We start from the raw sequence: 25,921 nt of genomic DNA, 5'->3' as shown, positions 1-25,921 counted from the left end.
AGTTCTCGGCAATCATGGCACATGACTTTTATGGAGACCAGAGAAAGATTTGAAACATGTTAAGGAACAGGAAAAAAATAATGAAAAGGTAAATGTAACAAAAATAACACTCAATGACTGGGAACAATATTTCTGTCAACTCTACAGCCTTGACACTAAGTACTAGCATTCGTCGGGTCCCCTACGTCGGAAGTTGAAAATGCTATAAAACTTCTTCAAAACATAAAAATCAAGGAGCAAGCAACTACAACTATACTATCTTATTTCTCACGCCAGTACTTCCCGCATATCAAACATAAGCGTCTTAAATCAATTATTTTTCCACAGCTTTCGGTGGAGCAAGCATGTATTGTACCAGGAATAGGAACGGAAAAAATATTAAATACCAGGCAACTTATTGAAAAGGTTCTCTGTTTTCTAGACTTTAAAAAAGCGTTTGATAATAGTATATTATGCAACAAGTGCGGTAAACGGCATTTGACTCACGAGTTTATTTGGCACGAGCGGAGCGAGTGTTTAATAAACTAGTGAGTTAAAAAGTTTACCAAACGTGTTGCATACTATATTTTTTTTACGACCTTTAGTTTTTGCGTACACTTTCGCAAAACACGAATTTGTGGGAAACGAAACTGACGTGGTAAAGTGACGCTTCCCGCACGCTAGATTGGTGCGTAATTAGGTATTTTACAGACGGGAGTAAAAAAAATAAAGTAAAAGCCACCTTTGGACCATAATGGAGCAAATGTGAACGCCAAAACACCTGATTCAACTGGTCCGCAACCTCTATCAGAAAAACATCGCGAGAGTCAGAATCGGCACTTCTAGCGAAGGAGGTTCCAGACGAGTGGCAAGACGGAAAATCTCTTGGCGGAAAGCGGATGAACAATCTGCGCTACAAGCCAGTCATAACAGAAATTATGAACAGACTGTTACAAACAACAACAAACAACAAATCTCCACAAACATCAGAAATTGCAGCCTACGAAGTGGTAAACAGTTTTAAATATCTGGAAAGGATCTAACTTGCATTTGCATCCTTTGGAAAGGATAATGAAATTAGGAGAAGGACGATTTTCATTAGTATTCCCCTGTGTAACTGACGACTGAACTATTACGACTGGGCAAATGTATTCAAAGTCACTGTTGGTGTAAAATATTGTAATAGAATACTGGAGAAGATAAAATCTATACATTGGTATTGGTATTGGTATTAAAGGGGGCGCCCTCGCGGGCGTCCAACCACTTAGGCCACCAGATGGGCCCGTTGTGCCCCCAGGCCGCTCTAGAGGGCGTCCAGAATGCCGCCCCTCCTGTAGAAGGTCAGCAACTCCTTTAGCACAATACCGTGCACTGAGTCCGGATCGATCAGGGTCGTTCCGAAGACTCCCAAACTTGCCCATGTCAAGGCAGGGCACTCGGTGAGCAGATGAGACGGGGTCTCCTCCCCTTCCATGCACCACCTACACTCCGGGTCGTCTCCAATGCCTAGCAAGCAAAGATGCCTCCTAAGCCTGCAATGTCCTGTGTAGGCCCCTGTCAGTGCTCTACACTCCCTTCTGGTCAGTCTAAGCAGCTCCCTGGTCCGAGGAAGGGCGGGCCCATCCATCATAAGCCTCGCCTGCCTCATTCCCAGAGCAACTCTCCAGCCCCCCGCGGCCCGGTCTCTCGCCCAGGCTTCGAGAGCTCCCCGCCTCACACACGGGGCGATCCCCAAGCGGGGCTCTGGCCCTATATGCCTATGCGAGGAGCCCTCCCTGGCTAAGGCGTCCGCTGCCTCATTGCCCCGGATACCGGTGTGACCCGGGACCTAGACCAGCGTGACCTTTCTCTCCTCAGCCACCCTCCTCAGTACCCCTTTGCACTCCTTTATCAACAAGGAGCGCGTACGCACTGACTTCAGCGCCATGAGTGCAGCCCTACTATCCGAGCAGAAGAAGACTCTCTTGCTTCCGTAGTTGAGCCGAAGCACCTCTCTGGCCGCCATCAATAAAGCGAAAATTTCCGCCTGAAACACAGTGCAGTACTGACCCAGAGGGACCGACAAGCTTGATCCCGTTGTCTCGCAGTACGCTCCAGCTCCGGCCAGATCTCCCATTCTGGACCCGTCCGTGTACCAGACAAGTCCATCCCAGGAGCCGACTCTTCCCTCTCTCCAATCTTCCCTTGATGGAAAGAGAAAGGTCAATTTATCAATGAAGGTCATCTCGGGGATCATGACGTCATTCGGCATGCCCATGACCCCGCGATCCCCGCGACAGCCCGCTAAAATGTCGTACGGACCCCGATTGAAGGTTCCCTCCCTCCAGAGCCCGCAGCTCGCCAGCCTCACAGCTGTCCTGGCCGCCTCCATCTGCACCCGATCCGCCAGAGAGGGCAGCCCCACCAGAGCCTCTAGGGCCCTCGTGGGCGCCGTTCTCATGGCGCCCGTTATGCAGAGGCAAGCCAATCTCTGCAGTCTGTCAAGAACTAGCCTTGCTCCCGCTCTTTTGGTCACCGGCCACCATGCCACTGCCCCATGCGTGAGCATAGGCACGACCATGGTACCGTAGATCCACTGCATGATCTTCAGCCCCAGGCCCCAAGTGCCCCCTACCGCTCTCCGGCACGCCCACAGAGCTCCAAAAGCCGACCTGGTCCTTGATCTTATATGTTCCTGGAAGGTCAACTTAGAGTCCAACCATACGCCCAAGTACTTGACACTTCCGCTTGCAGAAAGAGGCACCCCATCCATCGAAATGTTGAGGTTGCACTCCATCTTCCTTATCCTAGTGAAGATGACCATCTCCACCTTGCCAGGATTGACAGCCAACTTGCTGTCCAGGCACCATTGTGAGAATCTTGCCAATGCCCCGTTCAGGAGCCCCTGCATCCTCCTCACGTCCGTCCCCTGCGTCATTATCACAAGGTCGTCTGCATATGCCTGAGCATAGACCCCGTGTTCTTCCCTCAGAATATGCAATATCTCGTTCACCACTAGGCACCACAGGAACGGGGACAAGACCCCGCCCTGTGGACAACCCCGTGATGAACCGATGGAGACCTGCTCCCCACCCAGTCTTGCCTCGTCCCTCCTGTCGGTTAGCATGGAGCGGATCCACCTTACAATGGCCGTCCCCACTCCAGTACTCTCCACCGCCCTGCAGATCGAGTACAGGGCCGTGTTATTGAAAGCCCCTTCGATGTCAGCAAACACGCACGCCGACAACCGTTCCGAGCCCATACCCTCCTCCAACCTGGAAGTCAGATGGTGAAGAGCTGAGCTCTAAAGGGGCCTCCAGCTCCACCCTGTCCCTCAGATACCGGTCCATAAGTCTCTCCAGAGTCTTCATAATGAAGCTGGTGAGGCAAAGAGGCCGGTACAACTTCGGGTCCGTGTAGTCACTCTTCCCTACCTTGGGAATGAACACTACCCTGCTGTGTCTCCACAGCTCGGGCACGTACCCCCTCGCAATGGAGGCCCTGAACAGGTCCATCAGCGGGCTGGTCAGGAGACCTCCGTCCCTTTGCAGCAGAGCCGGAAATACTCCATCCCCGCCCGCCGACTTGAAGGGGCTAAAGCTGTCAATAGCCCACCTCAGCCTACTATGGGTAACCACCCTCCTTGCTGTGGCGTAGTCGCATCCAAGACGACCCCCGGCTTCAATATTCCCCCCTGTGTCCGGATCAGCGGACCCTGGGAAGTGCGTGTTCAGCAACTGTTGTAGTGTGTCCGCTGGTCCCGCTGTGTAGCCACCCCCACGTCACCCCCAGTCTTCCCGCAAGGTCACTTCTGAGTACCCTAAGGAGCCTAGCCGCGTCCGGGGTATTCATTACTCCGTCGCAGTAGCCCCTCCAGGCCCTCCTCTGTGATGCCCGTAGTTCTTTTTTGTACTGTCTGCGGACCTCCCTATAGAGATCCCAGTCCGCACCTTGGCTGCTGCTCCTCGCTGTATTGAACAGCCTCCGCACTTTCCTCCTGAGACGCTCCAGGGAAGAGCTCCACCAAGGAGTCCTTCCCGCCCTATGCTCCTCTGTCTCAGGGCAACTATTCTCGAACGCCCGCATCATAGCGGAGCTGACTCGGTGGGCGGCCTCGTCAATCTCCTCCATTGTGCGGTGTTTCCTTAGTAAGCCCCCTAGGCGCCAAGGGAGTTCCTCTCTATAGAGTTCCCAGTTTGTTGCCCGGGGGTTCCTAAATATAACGGGTTCCCGAACACCCATCTTCAACCCAAAGGTGATGTATCTATGGTCCGACATAGAGTCCTCCCCACAGACACACCACCCAGTTATTTCCGGGAGCAGAGCCCTGGTACAAAGTGTTAAATCTATGACCGAGCTCCGACCCGTGGTGAAAAACGTGGGTTCTACCCCTCTGTTGGCCACCTGCAGCCCTGCAGAGGCCATGAACTCCACGAGGTCTCCCCCCCCTTCTATTCGTTGCCGCGCTGCCCCACAAAACGTGGCGAGCATTGCTGTCACAGCCAATCAAAAGAGGAAGATTCGCCTCCTCGCAGTAGGAGACCAAGTCACTGATCTCCTGCGGAGGACAGCTGCGGTCGCCTGGAAAGTACGCAGAGGCGATCACTACCTCCCTCACGCCGTCCCGAGTGGGGGATCTGACCAGAATTGGAACCAGGTCCCTGGACGCCTTGTCCCTTAGGAAAAAGGCCTCCAGCCTCATGGTTAAAATACAGGCCCTGGGACCGCCCTTTAAGGAGTCGACACTATGCAGCATCGATCCTCCCAGAGATAAGCCCCTAACCCTTGATTTTACAATCCAGGGCTCTTGGATCAGTACAATAGATGTACCGCCCTCCGAAATTTTCCTGCATAAGTGAGCCGTTGCAGCCCTGCTGTGTTGCAGGTTAATCTGTAATATCCCCGTGAAGATGTTATTGCGGGAATACCACCTGCGGGTCACGATGCTAGCCTCAGCCCGAATCCGAGCCCGAGGTAGCACCTCCCTCCGCTTCCGCTTCCTGACTGGTGGACCCTGATGGGATTCCCCGGTCAACTTCCATCCGAGATACCTCCTCGGTTCTCGCTTCCTCGGAGGGCCCTCCGGAGGTCTCCTCTACAGAAGCCGTGAGCGCCGCCTCTCCGACAGGCCCGCCAACCTCCATGGACGAGCCCTCCTCGTGTGAGCCCCCCGCGGCCACCTCATCCCCCTGCGGCCTCGTCGCCGCCACGTTCACTTTTACCTGTGTCGCCAGGCAGAAGAGAAGTGAGCCCTTAGCCGTGATGGCGCTTGCCGATTTCTCGTCCACGCCCACCACCAACCTTGTGCCCCTTGCATCCTCCGTCCTCTGCCAGACCCTCCAGGCACGGCAATTTAGGCCATTCTGAGCTGCCAGGCAGCGGACCAGTGCCTCACTCGAGATACCCGCCCCCAGGCCCGGAATCCATATCGCCGCCCTTCTCAGTCTCAATCCTTCGGGATCGACCTCCACCAGGTTTGCGAGCCCCCAGGGCCTGACGTTAATCAGCTCCCTGCGAACCCACTCCCTGGTTTCTTCATCCATCATCTCGATCAGGATGTGGCTCCTCCACAGCCTAACCGAGCGTATCCGGGGAGGGGTGTATTGCCCCCCCTGCATGATATACATGCTTATGCGGACGTTAAGAGACCCTATGAACCGCAGCAGGTCCTCGGAAGACAGGTCAGTCTCCTGTCCTCTGAGGCCCACCACCAGTTCAGCCCCCCCCCCCCCCCCCCGCCGCCGCTTGTGCATAGGACCGAGCCCCCCTCTCGGAGCACCCCCGGAACGGCCCGCCTTTCCCGGGCCTAGCTTTCGACGCGCCGCGTGTCGGCCGCCGACCCCCGGCAGGTGCCTCAACCTGGGTGGTCTCTCCCATTTTTCTTTTCCGCTTCCCGCCTGCTGTTTCCGGTGTGCCCCCTATGGAGCCCTCCGTTGACGGCGTGGCAGGATTCCTGGGCGCCGGAAGAGAGCCCGTCTGCGGTTCCGAAACCGCCACCGCGAGTCTCTTCTTCTTCGTCCTCCTTTTTTCCGCCCCACTCCTATGTCTGGGGCGGTGTGTCATCGAGGTGGTGTTCCCGGTTTATACCGAGCCCTCCACCCCGCTGGCGACCTGGGGATCCTGTTCGGATCGCCCTTGTAGGGGGCCTTCCTGAGGACGCCCCTGATTGCTGGAGCCCCCCTGGGGCCCCTCCTCCTTCTTCATTACTTCGCATTTCATTTTTGGTTCCATAAAGGTCCCACGAGTAGCTAGGGAAACATAACGGTCCACCTCTGCAGAGCCCCGCATGCAGAAATTAGGCTTCCTTCCCAGAGGTGCGCCCAGTGCCTCGGGGTTGGGATCGGTAGAGACTGATCTTCTATTCAGCCATGCATCCCCTAGGCCCGACCCCCTACCGTAGGATTAAGGATTTTTATTGAGGTTTACTCCTCTTGGTCCAAGTGGTGAAGCTCAGACCCCCCGCGTCGCGTGCCCACTCGTCGAGCCGGCCTCGACGCCTAGTTTATCAACCGACTACAAGCCAGTTGGCACCGTTATACCCTGTGCAGGCCCTTAGCCACGACACGACAGCTGGGCAGGGTGAGCTGGTCCACGACTGGTTATTTGTCAGCCCTATTGGATTTTTACCTCCTCATGCCTCCTTATTCCCAGCCACCCAGGCCCGTGAGGGCCTGGGCTCCCCCATCCGCCACCCGGGGGACGCGCCTCATAGATTGCTCAACCACAGAGGAAATCTATACATATACAATTGTCTTCTATTTCTGTGCTCATCTTGTATATGTTAATATTTATTGTAGCTGATGTCTGCATACATCTTGACAATTTTGACAGTCAAATGGAAAATTAATTCAAAAGTAACTAACCAAGACGAATTTTAAAATTTCGTAAAAAACTAGGACTTCCCTGTTTTCGGGCGAAACTTCGCCTAACCTAAAAATAAAACTCGCCGATGCAGTGAAGGTCGCCATTAAATTCATTTTCAATTTTGACTGTTCGTATGTTATTTAGGAATGTGTATTTCGTTCACTCTATACTGTAAAGTTACTCAATTACTCATAAAATATTGAAATTTTAAATTAATTAATTAAATAAATAAATAATTAATTAAACAAAATTAACATTGCCCTCCATTCAATCTACATTAAATGGAATCAACTTTCTTTTCTTTTGTCTATTCTGTAATCACATTTTCTACAGGTGATGGGAGTAACGATCAAAATATTTGCTTCAACTGAGTACCCCACTCTGAGTTATTCAGCTGTGGTTATGTGCTTGCCAGTACTATTACAAGACCCCGCCACACGCCACCAACAGGATTATCCCAGCATTATTAAGACCACTGCGATTAGTTCGAGTAATTGCCCAGCCGTACAAAATAATATATTACTCGCGGAAGTTCCCGCTATAAACTGAGAAAATAAATTTCGAAAACGGACTTGATTGGGTTAACGAAAATAAAAACGAAAACGGAAACACAACGTTCGCTTTAACTGGCGGCCATTCGTTTGGGAGCATTATTAATAAAGGATTTACGGTTTTTGCCGGCGGAATATTTCTTTCTCGGGATCGGGGGAGCAACGAGAAAAATAAGTGCATTATAAACAGCAATAAATTATCCGAATCGACGAGCGGAACGAATACCAAGAGTTATTTTAGCTTCTAAAGTCTGGCGGAAGGGCATAATGGAAAAGAAGGCGCGAATGTAAAAGACATTTGCGTTATGTATACTGATGATTGAGGCTAAGAAGGCTCTGTATGCATACTAAGCCGGTCCGGGTCGACGAAAAATGACTCTCCGAACCGAGACGGGTATTACTTTTCCAGACGCCCGATATTCATCTTCAAATGCCCGAAATCCAAAGGGGAATAAAGCCGTGAACGAAATTAACGCGTACCAAAAAATTGGTCTTAAAATTTTCTGTACGCGGCTTTTATTTAATTTTACCGGTCAATTTCGTCATGATATCGTGAACAATGATGATGATATTTACAACAAAACGGTAGTTTTTCTCATATGTTCCATCACGTAAAATCCTTTCAACATATTAATTATTTTCATGATTAACACACCAACAGAGGAAGTCTCTGACAGATTATATATAAAAGGTCTCAAATTGGATACTGACTTTTTGTTTTAATTTTGTCGGTAAATGCCTTGATGAAGTCATGATCAATGGTATTTTCCAGAGGATAAAATCCTGTGCATAATCAAAGCCTCTGACAGATTTTTCGTCATTATATTACTTGTCCAGACCACGAGATTCCAATATGCAAATGCCAGATAATTTATAGGAAAGAAAAACTATCAAAACTATTAGTGCATACCTAAAAGTAAGTGTCAAATTTGTTACTTCCTTTTTGATTTAATTTTGTTGATCAGTTCCTTGATGTTCTCATAATCGATGGTGACAATATCTACAACAAAAAAACTATTTTTTGCTTATTTTCAAGCGGATACATTTATCTTGTTTATTTTTATTAAAGGTTCAAATAGCATAGAATTGCAAAAATAGTGTGCCGATATTATTATTGCAATATCTATAACTATAATCACAATTCACATATGTTACAGAATAAATTTTGTAATTTAAGATATCTGATTGAAGTTTTGCACACGTGTAATTCTTATGTTATTATTTCTCAATTTATAGGCGTAATTCATCCTTATATGATACAGTTAATAGAAGAGGTCTGTCATTATTCACTTAGATTTCCCTTGTTTTTATCTTATAGTTACATCTCATAGTTATATATATCTCAAATTAATTCTAGCTTTCCATTAGTTTGTCTTTTTGTTTTGAATATAAATATCTCTTCCCTTAAAACCCTCTATGACAGACAACAAAACAGACCAAAACAAAAAAACGAAATGTTCAAAATCTCAAAAATCAGGTGTCTACAGGTTGAAATTTACATTGGTAGGTAGATCTTTCAAGAAACGCATAAACGAACATAAAAGAGCGTTTAAAAACAATAGTCTATATTCCAATTATGCTACACACTTAGACTTAACTATTACGAAAATGCGAACAAATTTCCTTCACACACGGGCACATTCATATATAACAGCTCAAATCACCCTTATACACCCAAATGGCTGCATTTAACTCTTTTATACACAGACTTCTTAATACGCCACTCTCAACAAAAAATTACAACAAAGAACTTAACATCATAAAATTATAAATAAAAAACAAATACAGACAGCAGTAAACTCTATTTATCCGAAACCTAGTACAGAACACGAACAATTTAAAACAATTACATACATAGAAGAACCTAGTCAAAACGTTTCAAAACATTTGTCAAAATGTAGTTTAAAAACAGCTTTCAGAACTAACAACACAATAGGAAAATTTTTAAAAAACAATAAAACGAAATGTCCAAAATCTCAAAAATCAGGTGTCTGCAGGTTGTCCTGAAATTTATATTGGACGAACAGGTAGATCCTTCAAGAAACGCATTAGCGAACATAAAAGAGCGTTTAAAAACAATAGTCTACATTCTAATTATGCCACACACTTAAACACAAAAAAACACATTTTTGACGACAATTTTGATATTTTACATACAGCCACAAAAAGTAGAAAATTAAATTTATTGGAAGCAATGGAGATTAACAAAATGAGACATTCAAATGTATTGCTAAACGATCAATTAGATTTAAATACCTCTAAATTGTTAAACTTAAATTCTCACAACATTAGTTACGGTTTTATTGTCATTTTTCGATTATATATATATATATATATATATATATACATATATATATATATATATATATATATATATATATATATATATATATATATATATATATATATATATATATATATATATATATATATATATGTTGTCGAAACAATTGTCATGTGAAAATATATAATTTCCTGAAAATCTGAACTTTTATTTCTTATTTATTTTTTTTTTAACATTTCTGTTAACAGAAATATACGAAAAGAAGACATAAAAGACGTGAAAATTTAAGTAATATGTTAAACATATATTAGCAATGTATAATAAAATTTAAAATATGTAAGCAATGTTGAATAAAGCAGTATTTTAAATATAATTAAAATAGAATTATAATTAAATAGAAAGGACTAGCCAACAGCTTCTCAGATTTTCATTTAATTTAATTATCCCAAAATCTATAGAAAAGAAATCAAAGAGTTGCCTTAAATTTGTTAAATTTACAAAGTAAAAAAATATGTATTTTAATCGGAGCTCAAATACGAAGAATATTTAAAATAAAAGTTTTTGTTATATTTACATTAATCTTGTCTAACAGTTTAGTTGTTCGGTGTACGTGCTTTGATAAACCCAGTGGGTATATATGAAACAAAAACGTCATACAACTGAAATGAGGCTCGGATTTCAACCACACAATACATTTATTCTGTGCCCATAAATCAAGCAGAAGATATTTAAGAGTAACAAGTTGCCCGGCAAGGATTAATAGTTATTCGCACTCGTGGAGCAACCACTGCAACACTTGTTGCTCTGCAGGTAATTTATTATGTGGTACTAGTTTTGCGTCTTGTTCGAGTTTCAAAACAGAAATCGTAGATAATCATATGTCTGAAGGAGAATGTCGAATTTATAGCCATTAATATTTCTTTCAAAATAGCGCATTCATGGAACGTTTGTGGGGTTTCTCTTGGTTTTTTTTTTGGAAGACACCACTTCTTATATAAGGAATTCCATTCTATTGAGAATGAGGTAGCTAGTATACAGGGTGCCTCAGAACTTTTCCGAGATAGAGCCCCTTACAGCCCCCTTGTTTATTAAACTTATAAAAATGAAAACAAATAGAGTAATATCTCGAAAATCATTAATTTTTTGTCATTATTAGCTTTCTTGTTCTTTAGAAATCTAAGGACATATTTCAATTTTTCACAATCTTGAAATTTAAAAGAGATGTGTTCATAGCAGTCGAATACTATTAAACACACCTCTTTTAAACTCCAATATTTTAATAATATTGAAATATGTAATTAAATTTCTAATAAACAAGATATAACAAAAAATCAAAGATTTTCCAGATATTACTGGGATCCTTCTTGAAATAACTTACTTTTGTACTTAATAATCTTAATCTGCATAATAGGGATTAATGGCAACTATCAAGCAGTCATAAAGGGATATTTATATCCAATATGTCACAGTATTTTCGTAAACTATAGGTTATTTCAGGTAAGTATAAGGCAATAAAAGGAAAATTTCCTTCCAATTCCGCTTAATTTCAGTGTCGGCCATATGAGTAAGCAAACACTTTAAGAAAGATGGATTTTTGATATATGTGAGATGCAATATTCGAGCCAAACACTTAGCAGCAAAATATAGTGAAGTGAGAACAAAAGATGACTATTTAAACTAATGCAATACGCAGTTCATAACTATGTAACAAAAAATTTAACTATTTGTGCTCAGGTCTAATCTGATAAGTATTTATAAACAGACCTATTGAACCGCTGCGGACTTTTTAATTTGGTTTGGTAGAGATTCATAAATTGTTACAACATTGTGGATAAATGAACAAGGTGCAATTTGATTCCTAGTATTTGTTCTATGAAAATTTCACTCTTTAATAAGGTTCAAAAACAAATATAGAGGGAGAGATAATCGAAATAATATAATAAAAATGATAAAATACAAATAGGAAACCGGAGTGGTGGGTTCTGATGACGAGCGAGACGACATAGGGTTAGATTTCTCGGACATATTAAAAGAATGCACAACACAATGCTTAAAACGAATGAATAATCTAATCACTTAATTGATTATTAAAGGGAACTTGCTAGATCAACTAATAAAAATAAACTATCGGAGCTACTTAAAATCCGACCTATCCAGTGCTTTCATAAAGCTATCTTCGCCGGTTCGCGTTCCGTTCACTTCGGAAAAATAGCAAAGTGGGTTCCCATATCGCTAGTGCCATACTATGACATATTAATATTATGTACGTAATGTTTCATTTTTATTCCGTTAAAATACAATTTTATCATTTTTACGAATATGATACCGGGACGTCTTTGACACACCATTTTCAATGTTGTGATGGATGGGAATAGGCAACAGCCATAAATTGGGGCAACCTAACCTTAACTCGATAAAAAAAAAGAATTTTGCAATGCCAAACAACGAAAGTATTCGTCAGGTTACTCTGTAGATCCTTTATATACCTAATGAGGTTTTAGTACTCTACATTTTTCTGAAATAAATTGATTTGTTGTTAACCTAGTTTGCGCATTTTGTTGTTCCCCACTTCAGGTAAGCAGGATACTACAGCGCTATCAAATTGGTACGATGGCATCGCAGTCATTTAAACTCGACGAAAGTTATGATGAATATCGTCGCTTTCAAAATAAAACAGTCGTTATGCAGATAACGGTCTGAAGCGTGCCAAAAATTTTAACTCGTGCAATAAAGCGATATCCGCAGTTCCTTATAGCGGCCGCCCATGAAAGCTTATTAATCCAATAACGGTTTTTAAAACAATAGAGCTGCATGAAACCGCATTCATACCTGCAGCAATGGGCATGCAATAAAGACTGTAAATGAGTGACATTAGGGCACGCAAATAGACGACGCGACGCCTTGGCACGGCGCCGAGCCGACTGGCGTCCTTCTTACTGCCCGCGTTCACACCATCCGCATATAACAGTATACAGGCCAGCCAAACGGCCTGCCAAACGATAAGTTTAAAGGCCAACTGGAAAATTAAACACTTTTACTTTGGGGAGATTGTTTAGCGTTTTAGAACGGCGAATTATTATTCTAGCATAATGCGGTAAAGAAATGGGTTGAGTTTATATATCGTGCCGGAAGAAATATGAAAGCGTCACAAGTTGGTGTTTTGGGCGTCCGTAATGGAAGCCAAGAAATGTATTTGTGAATTATAGTCGGATCCACTTTTCTCCGAGTTTATCCAGGCGTAGAATTATTTTGTACCCAATTTTATTAGCAACATTTTCCAGCGAATGGTTAATTCGCTTCGTTACTTGAGGACTTTTCGATGGATATTGGACATTTCTATTGAGTGGAATGTAGAGAAACAAAAAATGGAAACAGATCAAAGCAGAGGTTTTCCTTGTAATTCAATTAAATCAAATGCTTATACTCTATTCTACAATGATAATATAGCAATAAAAGTTCGTGATCGAAGATGGTCGACGCTGATAGGCTAGATTTAAAGACTCGATGAAATGATAAACCCATTATGTTTTTTTCCTCGTTGCAATGTTGTCAGGTCAGGTCATTGTAAAGCCAGCAGTGATGTTCCTAGTTTGCTTGTGGTTATGTGAAGTATTTTTGCTAATCGTGATTGCCTGGCCAGTCAAGTTCGTTGAGCTCCAGCAAATAAAGTTTTGCTTAAGAGTTGTCGATAAAGTTTTAGCAGAAATTCGTGGATATATAATAAAAAATGCAGTTTATTTTACTGTGCTCTCAGTAAGTTAATATTTAATTTAATTTTTTTTGCTCCTCAAGTTTAAAAGTAAAAATTTTATTATGAAATGTAAACAATTAACCCTTTCTTCTACTTTTTTGAAATATAACACCAATAATTTTAAGACTAAGAGAAGTTTATAAACATATCAATATTTAAAACAAAAGGAAAAAAAAACAAGTAAACTTTGAACAGGAACTTTGGCATTGCCTTCGAGAATTTCATGCGTGTGCTGCAATGTTCGAATCAAATGAACAAATTATTCTTTAGGCGTTTACGAATATACAATTAAAATATATTTCGAAAATCCAAATTAAAAATAAATAAAATAAACAGGTTGGGCATACAAACTACTTAAAATAATTTATTAATTCGTTCAGCATAACTCGATAACGAAAAATGACATTTTATTTATCACTACACTAAAATAACCATTTATTTTACCTTCTACCTTCTTTTAAAATTAAAAAAATCTCCAAAAACATTTTTGTGAGCATTACTTGGCGAATACAAGAAATGACTTTAAAACGAGTAATATTTTTTGATTTTAAACGAGAGTTATTTTCGTAATGGAAAATTATTTCAAAAAATAAAATTTTTGTCCAAAAAATATAGGCATAAACAAATGTATGCTGAAAATAAGTGCCAATACTTTAAATTTACAAAATATAGATTTTGGTCACCAATACTTTTTATGATCCAATGAATGATACCTTTCCAGACACATGAGTATTAGCGTATTTTTTTAAACATATGAAGGAAAAATCTTTTTATCAAGAATTATACGGGGTGTTTCATAGTTCATGGTACGACAGACGTTTAGGGCGAACGGCACATTGGATTGATCTAAAAATTTGGTTAATTCCATAGGCCAATATGGTCTATCGATCTGAAATACTTTAAACGCGACGTTGCCGCTTCTTCGACAAAGTAGCGTCAGCATTGAAATTTTAAATAGGACGCCATGTATATTATTGCATTTTCCGATCGGCTGATACTTTATGAATATTTTTGAATAATAGGTTTAATTATTTTCTTTATTTTTCCGACTAAAGCATAGCCTCAATTAATTTTTTTTTTACTAAGACAATGGAGCCAGTAGAAACTTAAAATTATGGACACAGCTTAGGGAGGTATCGAACAGACTATCTTAATATCAAAATTAGTTTTACAGGGTTGGTCAAAACTAATGGAACACCCTGTATATTGTGAGATATTCTACTCTACCTAAATCGTTCGGTTTTTTAAATAAAACTTTGACATAATTCATCTTTTAGGTCTCCGAGGAAGCAACATTTTCAGAAGAAGATATTTTCAATCGAAGGAATGAACACTTGGTTTGTCGACAATTCTCATGCCACCAAAGAAATGTAATTTTAAAGGAATTATATTTAAAAGTGTTTTGCTTGTTGAAAGATAATAAAGCTTCAAATATTAAGGACAGAGCAAAATGATTTTCCAGAGAATCTTAGCCTTCAGGAACCTGCGACCTCTTAATACCACCTAGATTGAGACATCGGCACCCGAAGAGGCTATTAAAACAAATAGAGGAATAATAAGAACAAGATATTTTTCAATTGCGTCCGCATCTACGAGTAGCGATCGTCAAAGAAGCGAACAAAAAAGGCGCCGAACTAAAGACCTCTCTCCAAAAACACAAATACGATATGACACCAGGTAAAACAGAACAGAATAAAAAGCAGACTAATATTATACACTATCTCTTCACATATAAAAAATCTTTAGAACACCGCCAAACCAGCAGAATAATATTATAATGCAGGGTGAGCAAGAAAAACAACAAGAAAACAGAGATCCGATTCTAGTCCGGAGTTGTTGGAACGGCAAAAAATTCGTAAAGAATTTGACGGAATAAGCAGTGTTTTTGAAACAGAAACCAGAAACTTGGTAGCGGAACTTCCAACTAATGAGATATTAGAGACAACCCTACAAGCATTAGCAATGATTCAATATTACTCTGAAAGTATAGACAAAAGTACAGACACTGGTAAAAATATTCGAGACTCTGCAAGCATAGTTCAAATGATGGTTACTAGACTGGCCTACAGAATTGCAAACATAGAAAAACACGATATAAAAATGTCTTGTCTAATTAAGCAGGACAGGAGCGTACCACAACCGACGATAGTGATGAATCTAAATGATATGGCTCCAAATGCAATAACTGAACTGTCCTTAACAAAGCAGCCCATGCAGAATACCTATAGCGCTATTACACAGTGAAGTGGAAATAATAACCAAACAGAGAATATTCTGTGGAAGACACTACCTCAGACAAAAAACATCAGACCATTATAAGAATAAAAGACCAAACTGACCCAAAAATAGTATTGAAAGAAATTAAACAAAAGCTCAGTAACCAAACCAATGGTCCAGAAGTGTTTCCAAGTCTAAAAAAGCTACGAAGCGGAGCTGGGTTGGTGGAATGTGAAAAAGATGTTCAGCAAAGTGAACTAAAAGAAATGGATAAAAACTTTGCCTTGAAAGAAGCCCGGAATACGAATCCCCGGCATTATGATAACTGATATCGAAAAATGATGTGATCCGAATCAATTTATTATTGCACTTGTGGAGGAAAATCCAGAATTGCAAAAACTTTTAGGAGAAAACGGAACTAAAACGATCAAGTTTGTAACAAAAAAGAATTGTAGAAATAAACGTAAGGAAAATTTTTAGATGGTTTATACAAAACAAAAAAGTAATTAAGTAAAAAATAGACCAATATCCACAGTCCACTGAGTATGGGAGTAAACCTAAAAATGCTGATTCTTTTTTATAAACGATAAACAATCCCTGAATATACTTCTTTTTTGTAGACAATTAGAAAACGAACATGGTGGAAGTGCAATATTTGTGAGAAACAATATTAAATTTATGGCAAGAACAGACATTAATAACTTAAGTGAGAAGTTTATTGTCCAATGTTGTGGATGTTATGTGGAAAATGCAAATGTGTACAGGTAACTTTAGTCATATTATGATGTTACGATTTATGATGTAAAAGCGGGAGATTTCAATGTGGACCTCGTGTCCGAAGCGAGATGTACTTGAAAATTAATAACAATCATTAACTCATTTAATGCAAAGCAAACTATTTCTAGTCACACTCGTATAACAGGTAAAACTAGTAAATGTATTGATAATATATTAACAAATGTCGATGGCAACATGAAACACCAAGATTTCTGATCGCACTGCTCAGAAGTTAGCATTATACACTGAAATGCAGACACCTAACTATGTAAAAAAAATAAATTTTAATACAGCCAATAAAATAAAATTTAAAACCCCATTGCAAGGAATAAATTGGCGAGTACTCTATACACTAGACAAACAGCAGGTTAATAATTAGTTGTCGACTTTAATGAATTAGTTCCCAGAGAAGTTGCTCGAACATTTTCCTCTTTCTAAAGTGCCTTCTAGAAACTTTAAAAAACCTAAATATATAAAACGTGCCAAAATCAATGAGTGTAAAAGACAATTGGATATTCTTTTCGTTATTCCAAATGTAAATACTAGATATAAGGAGCTCTACATAGTAAAAAGGAAGGATTATGATAGCCTTCTAAAAAAATATAAAAAATATAATTGTGCAGATAGATTAAAAAACTCCAGAGACCACAAAAACAAATGTGCCTATAAATACTTTAAATGAATTGTTAATTAATGTTGCACCAAACTTGTTAAAATAATTAGAACATATACCTTAATCAAACCACAATAGTTCTACAACCAGTAGATGAAAAAAGAATACTGTGGTTGCATTTTCCACACATAATAAACAAATTCACTAAGACAGCATTAAAATACTTGCCTGGATTGTATTTCGAACTGATTTTATCAATAAAATTTATACCAAAATCAATAATGATTAAAGCTTTATTGAACTGTCAAACGGAAAACGGATTATTTAACATAAATTAATCCAGTTTTCGGAGAGATTTGCTTTTATTTCAGAAAGCAAACGATTTAATTTCATCTTAGAATATGTGATACAGGGTGTCCCATTTTGAAAAATGCACATTTTACCATTTTTGCTTCTCTTAGGCAAATCATTAGTTTTGGCCAACCCTGTACGATATCGAACTAATTTCGATATTAAAAGTAACCTCCCTAAGCTACGTCGAAAATTTGAACTTTCTACTGACTCCAGTGTCGTAGTATTGAAAATTTAATTTAAGCTATGTTTTGGCCGAAAAGTAAAGAAAATAATTAATTTGTCAAATACCACTAAGGATGTAGATACGAATTATTCAATAATACACATGGTTAAAAATATTTTAGATCGACAGGGCATCGCCGCGTACCGTCCGCTGTAAACCTGTAAGGTACCATCAACCGTGAAACATCCTGTATATGCTGCGTATATGCTCTAAGAGCGGTACACCATTATCAATAGGTATACCGCCATTGTTGCCATTATGAAATTGCAAGCGCCTACGCGCCGTAGTTTTATAAAAATTACTCGAGGGTCCATCAATCAAAATTCGAGCCGCAATTTGATCATAATTTTAATGAAAGAGAGATTTCCTTCGAATTTGATGAAAAATGGTTATTGCCAAGGATATTGACTTGGGAAATAAAATAATTGCGTTGGGACCGGATTTGTACGTGTCGTCTTTCTAGTCTCATGGTAATTTTATTAGGGTCAAACCAAATAGATTTTTTAATACGGACGGCTATGACGTTAAACGTATCGGTTATCGGACAGCCTGGTCAATCTTTAATATTTAATATGAATTAAGTGAATTGATACGTCCATATTGTCTTCTTGATATCTTGGACATTAAAGAAAAAAGTTTTAATAATCGGCTTGACACTGCTTTAATTATGGGCAAAATAAAGTAGTTAAAACAAAACACTATCATAATAGTATTCGTGTTTTGTGTCAAGAAAGACTTTGGACCTTTAGCATCAAAACAAATTACGGTTCTTATTTATCAGTGGCCGCCTCCATTAAATTAAGTCATCACTTATTAAATATTTTCCCCAACTGATTTTTTTAAGTTTTTCGTTTCCTTTTGGACACATAATTAGAGGAGGAGAAAGTTTTCCTCTGGAGACACCCTAATAATAACATAACAAACACAACGAATAGTTTAAGCCATTTTGTCAATTGCTATCATATAATTTTAGTATCTTCTGCCAAAAAATCAATATTTCCTTACAGCTAGAGATAAGTAGTCAAATTTCTAATTTTGGCATCACCTCCCTTCGTCTCTTTGATTGGAAAGATCATTTGAAGAAAATTGCAAAAAGAATGTTTTTTTATAATTCCTTTATAAACAATTTCACAACATTATATAGTATTATTAGCTAAAAAGTGTTCTTTCTTCGACAACCAAGTTTCCAGAACCTAAAAATGAAGCTTTCAAGCAGCTAACTCTGTTGTGTTCGTAAAGATGGATCCTAGTACACAACTCAACTTTTCTTGAAAGAGGTCATAGCATATCAGATAGAATTGAAAACAGAGAAATTTAAACGAAAGGTGATCCTATTCCAACAGCACAAATGTTTTTTTACTGTTTAAATTTAGAATTTTGTTGAATTGTTCATTGCCCTGTCTTTTTATTATTTAAAAATTGTTGGTATTTATTGTTTTTACGCACTGACACCAAAATGTCTGTAAAAAATTTTTGTAATGCTTCAAATAACTTGAACTTTGGTAAAAATATAATGACATATTTAAGAGTATGCTTTTAATATCGATTGGTTAACGTATCCAACGAAAAGGCCTTCAAAAGGAAGTCTTAATTACTTTTGAAATGTTAAAAATGCACGTACGAAATAGCCAAAAACAAAACCGGCATTTAACGTTTTTTCGCCGCGTAGTTGAGGCCACCAAAATTCGAGACGACGGTTCTCTTTTTACACGCTTCATTTGTTTTTTCGGAATATGCAATGCAAGACGTGTCGGGGAAGAAAAGTAATTTTCTCGTTCCCTCCTCTTCTTATCCAGAATGAAGTAGATATTTTATTTGGTTTTTGGGTGCGAAGTTAAACGATTTTCCTTGTTTTCTCAGGTTAAAGCTAACACATATCTTAGTTTACCATTACGTGGTCGGTGCTTAAAAAAATAAACAACGTGAATATCGGCCCTCCGCTTTTAGGTAAAATGAGAGTTACTTTAGTGCGTGTCAGGACTTTATTACTGTAGCCGAATAGTACAGTCAAATATGGTGACAAATAAACTCAGAATCTGAGAGGTGCGCGGAGAGAAAAATGGTGTTTCTGAATATTAAATCGGTTTTCATCACTCTGACAATAATTTAATTCCAAACGGGAAAACAATGACAATAAAAAAGAAAAAGGCTACTTTTAACATAAAATGTGATGGGTGTAATTGACTGTGGAACTTGTAGGTACACTTTTTCCGAATGTCTCCTGCGTCGGGTGACTAGTTTTGCTAACGTTTCGCCAAACATGCTACTGGCTTCTTTAGTGCGTTGTATGAAACTGAGGGCCGATTCCTGGGGTTTAATAGCTATTCGAATGACCCAATCCCAAATGAACGAGAGAAACCTGATCGCCGTTTATGTTATTAGAATATTTGCACCTAATTGTAATATCACATCACTATTCAGCCCAAATTTTTTTCCCGTAAACGATTCCTTAATTTTAACAAAAAATTAACCTATCTCGACTCAGTTTTTCTCTCAAATAAATTCCACTAGCAAGATATATGTTAAATTAAAAATTACACTTAACCACAGCCACTTACCCAAAACAACTACGTAAGTCACCCTTCCCTATGTTCATAATGTCACCAATTCAATATCAAAAATTCTGAAAAACAACATCAAAACTAGAATCTTTAGTTGTCCTAAAATCTCCAAACATCTACGATCAGCTAAATTAATGAAAAACATATATTCAAACAAAACAATTTGGCTGATGGGTGATAGATCTCTAAGAAACCCTAAATTCTTCTGACAAATTATCAAACAACTTAACCAACTAATTTAAGATGGTGAATATAGCAGGTTGGTGTTAACATTTCTTCTTTCGATTGTAATACCTAACCTACGTCATACTGTCAAAGTAAAATATCACGTAACGAAAATACTGACAATCATTGTCAAACCAGCTTTTGCCAAGGCAAAGAAAATATCGACTATTCCTTAGCAGATTAATCAAATAATTTTGCCCAAACATGTTGATAAACACATATCTCGCACTACTGTTAACGACCTCTTTAGAATGTTACGAACAGGAGCAAATCGAAACTAAAGAGTGCAGAGAAAGAGAGAGGCTGGTGACGTCCGACAAAGATGACCTCTACGCCCTGGTAGATGCTATCGAACGCCAGAGACTAATTCTGCGTTGCAGGTTTTGTAACGAAGCACACGACGGTCGTCCAAAGAACTGGTACAAGATCCCTCAATTGGGTATATCTGAACCATACGAAGTACAGGTACGACACTTCTAGAATACGGTAATATATATTTGTAAATGAGTATTAAATGAGTCTACAGAGGTAATTTCATTGCGAATTCGGTTTCTGAATTTTATCTACGTCAGCGTTCCAGGGTAAGGGATTTATGTAAGTCACCGACTGCGACGAGCATAGACTTTGAAGACCCCTATTTAACGGTATTGGTCTCGGTTTATTTTTCGAAGACTCGAGCCACTGTCGATAAGCCCTCTCGTTCTCCTCAATGCGCGTCAGCTTCTCCTCGTATATTCGTATCAATTGAATTTTTTCTTTGGTTTTCTTCTCGAGGTCGAGTTTTTTCTTTCGACGCAGCCACAACCGAAAATTCAAATCGTTCTCTACCTTCTTTTTCTCCTTTTCCGCGGCCCTTAAGATAGCTTCCATTTCCTCCAGTTGTGCTTTCTTTTTCCGTTCCTCTTCGAGAGCCCTTTTCTCAGCCAACCACTTTTTAAAATTCTCCTGTTCTTTTTCGATTAGAAGACGTCTCTGTTCTTCTTTTGCTCTGGAAACACGCTCGATTTCAACCTGTCGTCGCTTTCGTTCAGCTTCTTTTCGGGCAATCCAGGATTTGATCAGCTCTTCTTTCTCCTGTCCCTCGATTGACGTTCGGTTGCTATTTAGTTGAGTTAGGGATAGCCTTAATTCATCGCAGAATTTTTGGGTATCGCTGCCTGGTTTTATAGTCTCTTGGCTAACATTACTGCTATCCGTTGATGAATCCGCTGACGAGTTCAAACTGAATAGATCTTTATTGGATACTTTGATAACGGGAGTGGGATAAACACGAGCAGGATTTCCGGCACTGAGCGAAAGCGGGCTAATCTTCCTTGTCGGAGGCATACCTAATATCGGTTTTTCCACATATATGGCGGAATTGATGAATTTTCTCACTACCCTGATGTTATCGGTTGGATCGAAACTTTTGGCGGTTCGATAAATGTGTTCCGAATATTGATTAGATTGATGACCGATCATTTATTGAAACGCAAATATAAAAATTATTTGCCAGTAAAATAAGTAAACTAAAAAACGTCAAAAAACGTCAAATGCGCAACGACTGGTACCTAATACGTTTTTATTCCACTTTCACGTTCCAGGCGGATACTTATAACGACGTTGCAATGAATAGGATAAAAATAAATTACAAAAATAGTTTGATTTTTGAGAATTTCACTAGAGAAGACGTTGGGTTTTACTACTGCGTCAATTTTGAAGATCAGACTAATAGAGAAAAGTTTAATTATTTAGTGGATATCGTCTTTCAAGATGAGATTGCGGCAATGGAGAAAGGTAAAGATTTTAATTCTTGTTGAGCTACCAAAACCATGACCACTACAATAAATTTAAAGAAGTTATAAATGTAATATACTTACGAGGGAGAGGAGAACAACGTTGTTTCACAAACACAAAACTATACCACCGACATCTAACATGATTTTTTTTTCTACCGTTTTCAAATTTATATCTTGGACAGACACCTGTTTGAACTACGGATATGTTTGAAATATTTTGAATAATTCTTGCCTAACATCTCATAAATTTGTTTCGTTTTCAACTATCTTCGATACTGAGCTGTCTCGTATATTTCCATCGAGCACTCAAATGGGATGTGTTAGGCGGTATCAACCCCAGCCCTCTAGCTAAATGCAGCTCGCTCTGCGATCATATCCATTTCTTTGGGATAATAGCGAATAATTTAAAAATTTATGAAATTACGAAAACATTTGTTACAACATTCTGGATTTTTATTGGTTTCAATAAGATGATGATCTTTCTAAGATGGAAATTTACAACCACATAAGAAAATGTCAGTACACTCTGCTATTTATTGAACGTTAGGTATATATATTTGCACTGTTGTATATGTTAATTATTTGGAATAATATTTCACCAAATACATATATTTAATTTCTTTAACCAAAAGAGTTGAACTGACATAAATTGTTTATACTAAAACTTTTATATATATTCGTCTACATTATTCAATAAGTGTAAAGCAACTTTTAAGATAAAGTCAAATATTGACGCAAGTAAAAGATATTTACTATAAAGGTAAATTTAAATATAAAATATTGCAGGTTAACTAAGCTTAAGACTCTATTTTTGTAGAAATGAATATGCCAAAAAAAAATATCCATATAATAGAAGGAAAGTAAGAGATTGCGATTTAACTTAGCAAAATACAGTTTTTCGGGCATTTTTTCATGTTATAATGACAGAGGTATTTAGAAAAAATGCCAAAATCAAAGAAACTACATTTTGTATTAATAGAAGAATGAAAAGAAATTTTCAAAGGTAGTCCAGGATCAAGGATGGTTGCTTAAATTTTTTAACTTCAAATTATTGCGAAGACTATTGAACGACAATTAGTTGAGACGAAACTTTATAGTTTATAGTCCAGCAAAGAAGCTATTGCTTTCTGAAAGAAATCGCCCTGTCACGACGATATTTGACCTGAATAGAAAAAGATATTATTTAGGGACAAACCTCACAATTTTTAATTATAATGGAATGAGGCGAGTAAGGCGTAGAGTTAATATTAGATTCCAATAATAAAGTATGGAAAAAGTAGTGCGTTTTTGTGGGATTGGTCTTCCATGGAGTAGAGTAGGAGTAGAATAGGTCCGGACACAATTACTGGACTTCAATCCCAATGAGAACTTTTGGGAAAAGGTGCAACGTCAATTTCTGGTTACAAGATTCTCAAAAAATAATTTAATTGATAAAATTATGGCGAATGAATGAATGTGGCGATTATTACTATCCAAAACCTAATTTCATTAATGCTGTGTCGTTGCCAAAAAGTTGTAGCCGACAATGGATATCCTCTTAATTATTAAGAAAATGTGTTAATGTTTTTATGTATTTAACTGAAATATCGTTCTTTGAAAAGTTGCTTTACTTTTGTCGCTCCAATAAATATAAAAATAAGTTATTACAAAATACTAAGTTATTTGACATTTAAAGACAAAACTCTTTATACTGCATGATTATTGGTTTCCACAGTCATTCGTGGAATGGGTAATATTTCAGCCAATATTAATTTTGGGCGATAGAACCATAAAATTAAGTTTATTTTAGGGAACATTACAGCTTGGGCAAAGTATCAGACGGATTACCTAAAACCGATCAACAAACTGCTGCAGAGCTCAAAATCGCCAGAGATTGTTAAAATTCGGGGACTATTTAAACTGCATCTAGAACTCATTACTCAATGGTCGACTTGGAGTATGTGTCAAGTATGCGGACGCCCTCAAGGTCAAGGAATAAGGAGGAAAACTGGAAAGTGCAAAATTAAAATCACGCCCTCGACTAACGCGATCAATTTGACGCTTCCCGATGATATTTATTTGTTCAATGCTCCCGCAATTTCATGCAGGAGTCAAAGACTGCATCATCTGTTTCCCGGATTTAGTAATTTAACACGAATCATTCCTGATTTCGTTCTGCAGGAAAGGTGTGACGGAATATGCAGTCCCGATGCGGAAGGAATCGGTAAAGGTGCGTAACGTCTATATACGGAGCGTTTGTTGAAAATATTAGGCAATTTCTTAATGAAAACAGGTTCCGCGAAATAGCATTACCGAGATACTTCCTGAAATAAATGTCTTTTCCACTGGCATAATGGAATCAAACTGTTCAACAACTATTATATCATAAAGTAGGTTATAAATAAAGGTCAATTAGGTATTACCATAAGCAGACTATTTTGTCTTTTTATTCCTATCTTATCATATTAGCTGTTGATATTGCAAATCTTCTTGAATCCTCGTGTTTCAGTTGTAAACCAACACAACTTGCTGACGTTTCGCCAATCATCTCGTTGGTTCCTTCAGAACTTGACTGCAACTGGTTTGCATTCTACTTTGTACCTCCTTAGACAATATTTGAGGGAGGCGGAGCTGTAAAAAAGACATGAATATTGTCTCGGATGACTGATTTCCATATCGTTGAGTCGTGGTTAAGATTTGTTGTTTGTTTGTTGTTGATTTGTTTTTAGTTTGGTCGAATAGGATTTAATTATTATTAATTCCTAATTCAGTGAAGAAGGTGCGTTGGGGTGTATAGTGTATAGAGCTAATAAAAATATCACCTCGCTAGTCTTGGAGTCAGATGGAAAGCCTGTTTCGTTGAAAAATTAAGAGATTAAGTGACACTTCACTATATTTTGCGTTTAGTAAAAACACTTTCGTTGTTTAGGATGGAAAGTGGGTAAAGGCAAAGGCTACAAGTACCGCAAAACTTCAGTCTTGCAGGAAAACTCCCATTTAACTTTCGTTTGTCCAGAATCAACTTTGGACAACCGGGTCGTCTGGAAGAAGAACGGTAAAGTTCTCAAAAAAGGAGACAACAGTTACCCCCATGTCATGGTCGACACATTCAGCACGTTGTATTTGATTGAGGTGACTCGCTCGGATGCTGGCAACTACACGTGCGAAGTAGACGATATCAGAATGCAGCAAATTGTCGTATTCGTCCATTCGAAAACGAAACTTTTAACGGGCGAATTGGTCCGCTACATGGTTTACTTGGGATTTATTTTATTTCTGTCATCGTTTTGCTATTGCGCTGGCTTAGTCGTGACATGTCAGAGACGACATACCTTCAAGAGTTACCGAGATCTCAAAGAGCAAGAGCCGGACCATAAAAAGCAAGAATACGAGAGTTTAATTAAATGATTTTTATAAATAAGTATTACATCGTTGATTAAGAACATAGAATTATAGCCGTTGTTTGGTAGTAAAACCCCAATCTTTTATACCACGTGTCCAAAAAATTTGGAAGCGATGGAATATCTCGAGAATGATGCAATTGGCCAAAAAATAAAAAAGCCTTTAAATATTGAAAAAAAACTGTACATTAACATCAAACCTGCGTCCCCACCCCACCCCAGCTCAGTGGTGGTGGGTTGAAATCTTAAATAGAATCCAGAACTTTTATTCTAGATTCGGATTCTATGCGACAAAGGCGTGAAGTATTGGTTAGTTTTGGTATTTCGGTAAATGGCGTTGTAATAACAAATAAAACATTGGAAAATTTAGATGTATTCTAGTCTG

General features: G+C 39.1%; 2 protein-coding genes across 2 annotated transcripts; one reads left to right on the top strand and one right to left on the bottom strand.

Moving 5' to 3' along the window:
- Positions 1-20,582: 20,582 nt before the first annotated feature.
- On the top strand, positions 20,583-25,543 carry LOC132696357 (uncharacterized). The gene is made up of 4 exons (XM_060661138.1): positions 20,583-20,843; positions 21,962-22,154; positions 23,946-24,365; positions 25,065-25,543. The coding sequence occupies exons 1-4, from the start codon at positions 20,583-20,585 to the stop codon at positions 25,541-25,543; spliced, it is 1,353 nt and encodes a 450-aa protein (XP_060517121.1).
- On the bottom strand, positions 20,856-21,881 carry LOC132696876 (coiled-coil domain-containing protein 34-like). Its single transcript, XM_060661969.1, has one exon. It carries the CDS (start codon positions 21,837-21,839, stop codon positions 20,913-20,915), a length of 927 nt encoding a protein of 308 aa, XP_060517952.1. The 5' UTR covers positions 21,840-21,881; the 3' UTR covers positions 20,856-20,912.
- Positions 25,544-25,921: the final 378 nt, after the last annotated feature.

The sequence above is a fragment of the Cylas formicarius genome, unplaced genomic scaffold, assembly GCF_029955315.1.
Source record: "Cylas formicarius isolate icCylForm1 unplaced genomic scaffold, icCylForm1.1 PGA_scaffold_1__22_contigs__length_36826433, whole genome shotgun sequence".
NCBI lineage: Eukaryota > Metazoa > Arthropoda > Insecta > Coleoptera > Brentidae > Cylas > Cylas formicarius.
The sequence above is the reverse complement of the archived record's forward strand: the minus strand, read 5'-3'. Positions and strand labels throughout refer to the sequence as shown.

Excerpts from the sequence above, each read along its gene's own strand:
- LOC132696876 (XM_060661969.1), bottom strand. The coding sequence starts at position 21,839 with ATGATCGGTCATCAATCTAATCAATATTCGGAACACATTTATCGAACC.
- LOC132696357 (XM_060661138.1), top strand. The coding sequence starts at position 20,583 with ATGTTGATAAACACATATCTCGCACTACTGTTAACGACCTCTTTAGAA. Across the intron at positions 22,155-23,945 it reads GATTGCGGCAATGGAGAAAG|GGAACATTACAGCTTGGGCA; the intron begins GTAAAGATTTTA and ends AGTTTATTTTAG. Across the intron at positions 24,366-25,064 it reads TGCGGAAGGAATCGGTAAAG|GATGGAAAGTGGGTAAAGGC; the intron begins GTGCGTAACGTC and ends TTCGTTGTTTAG.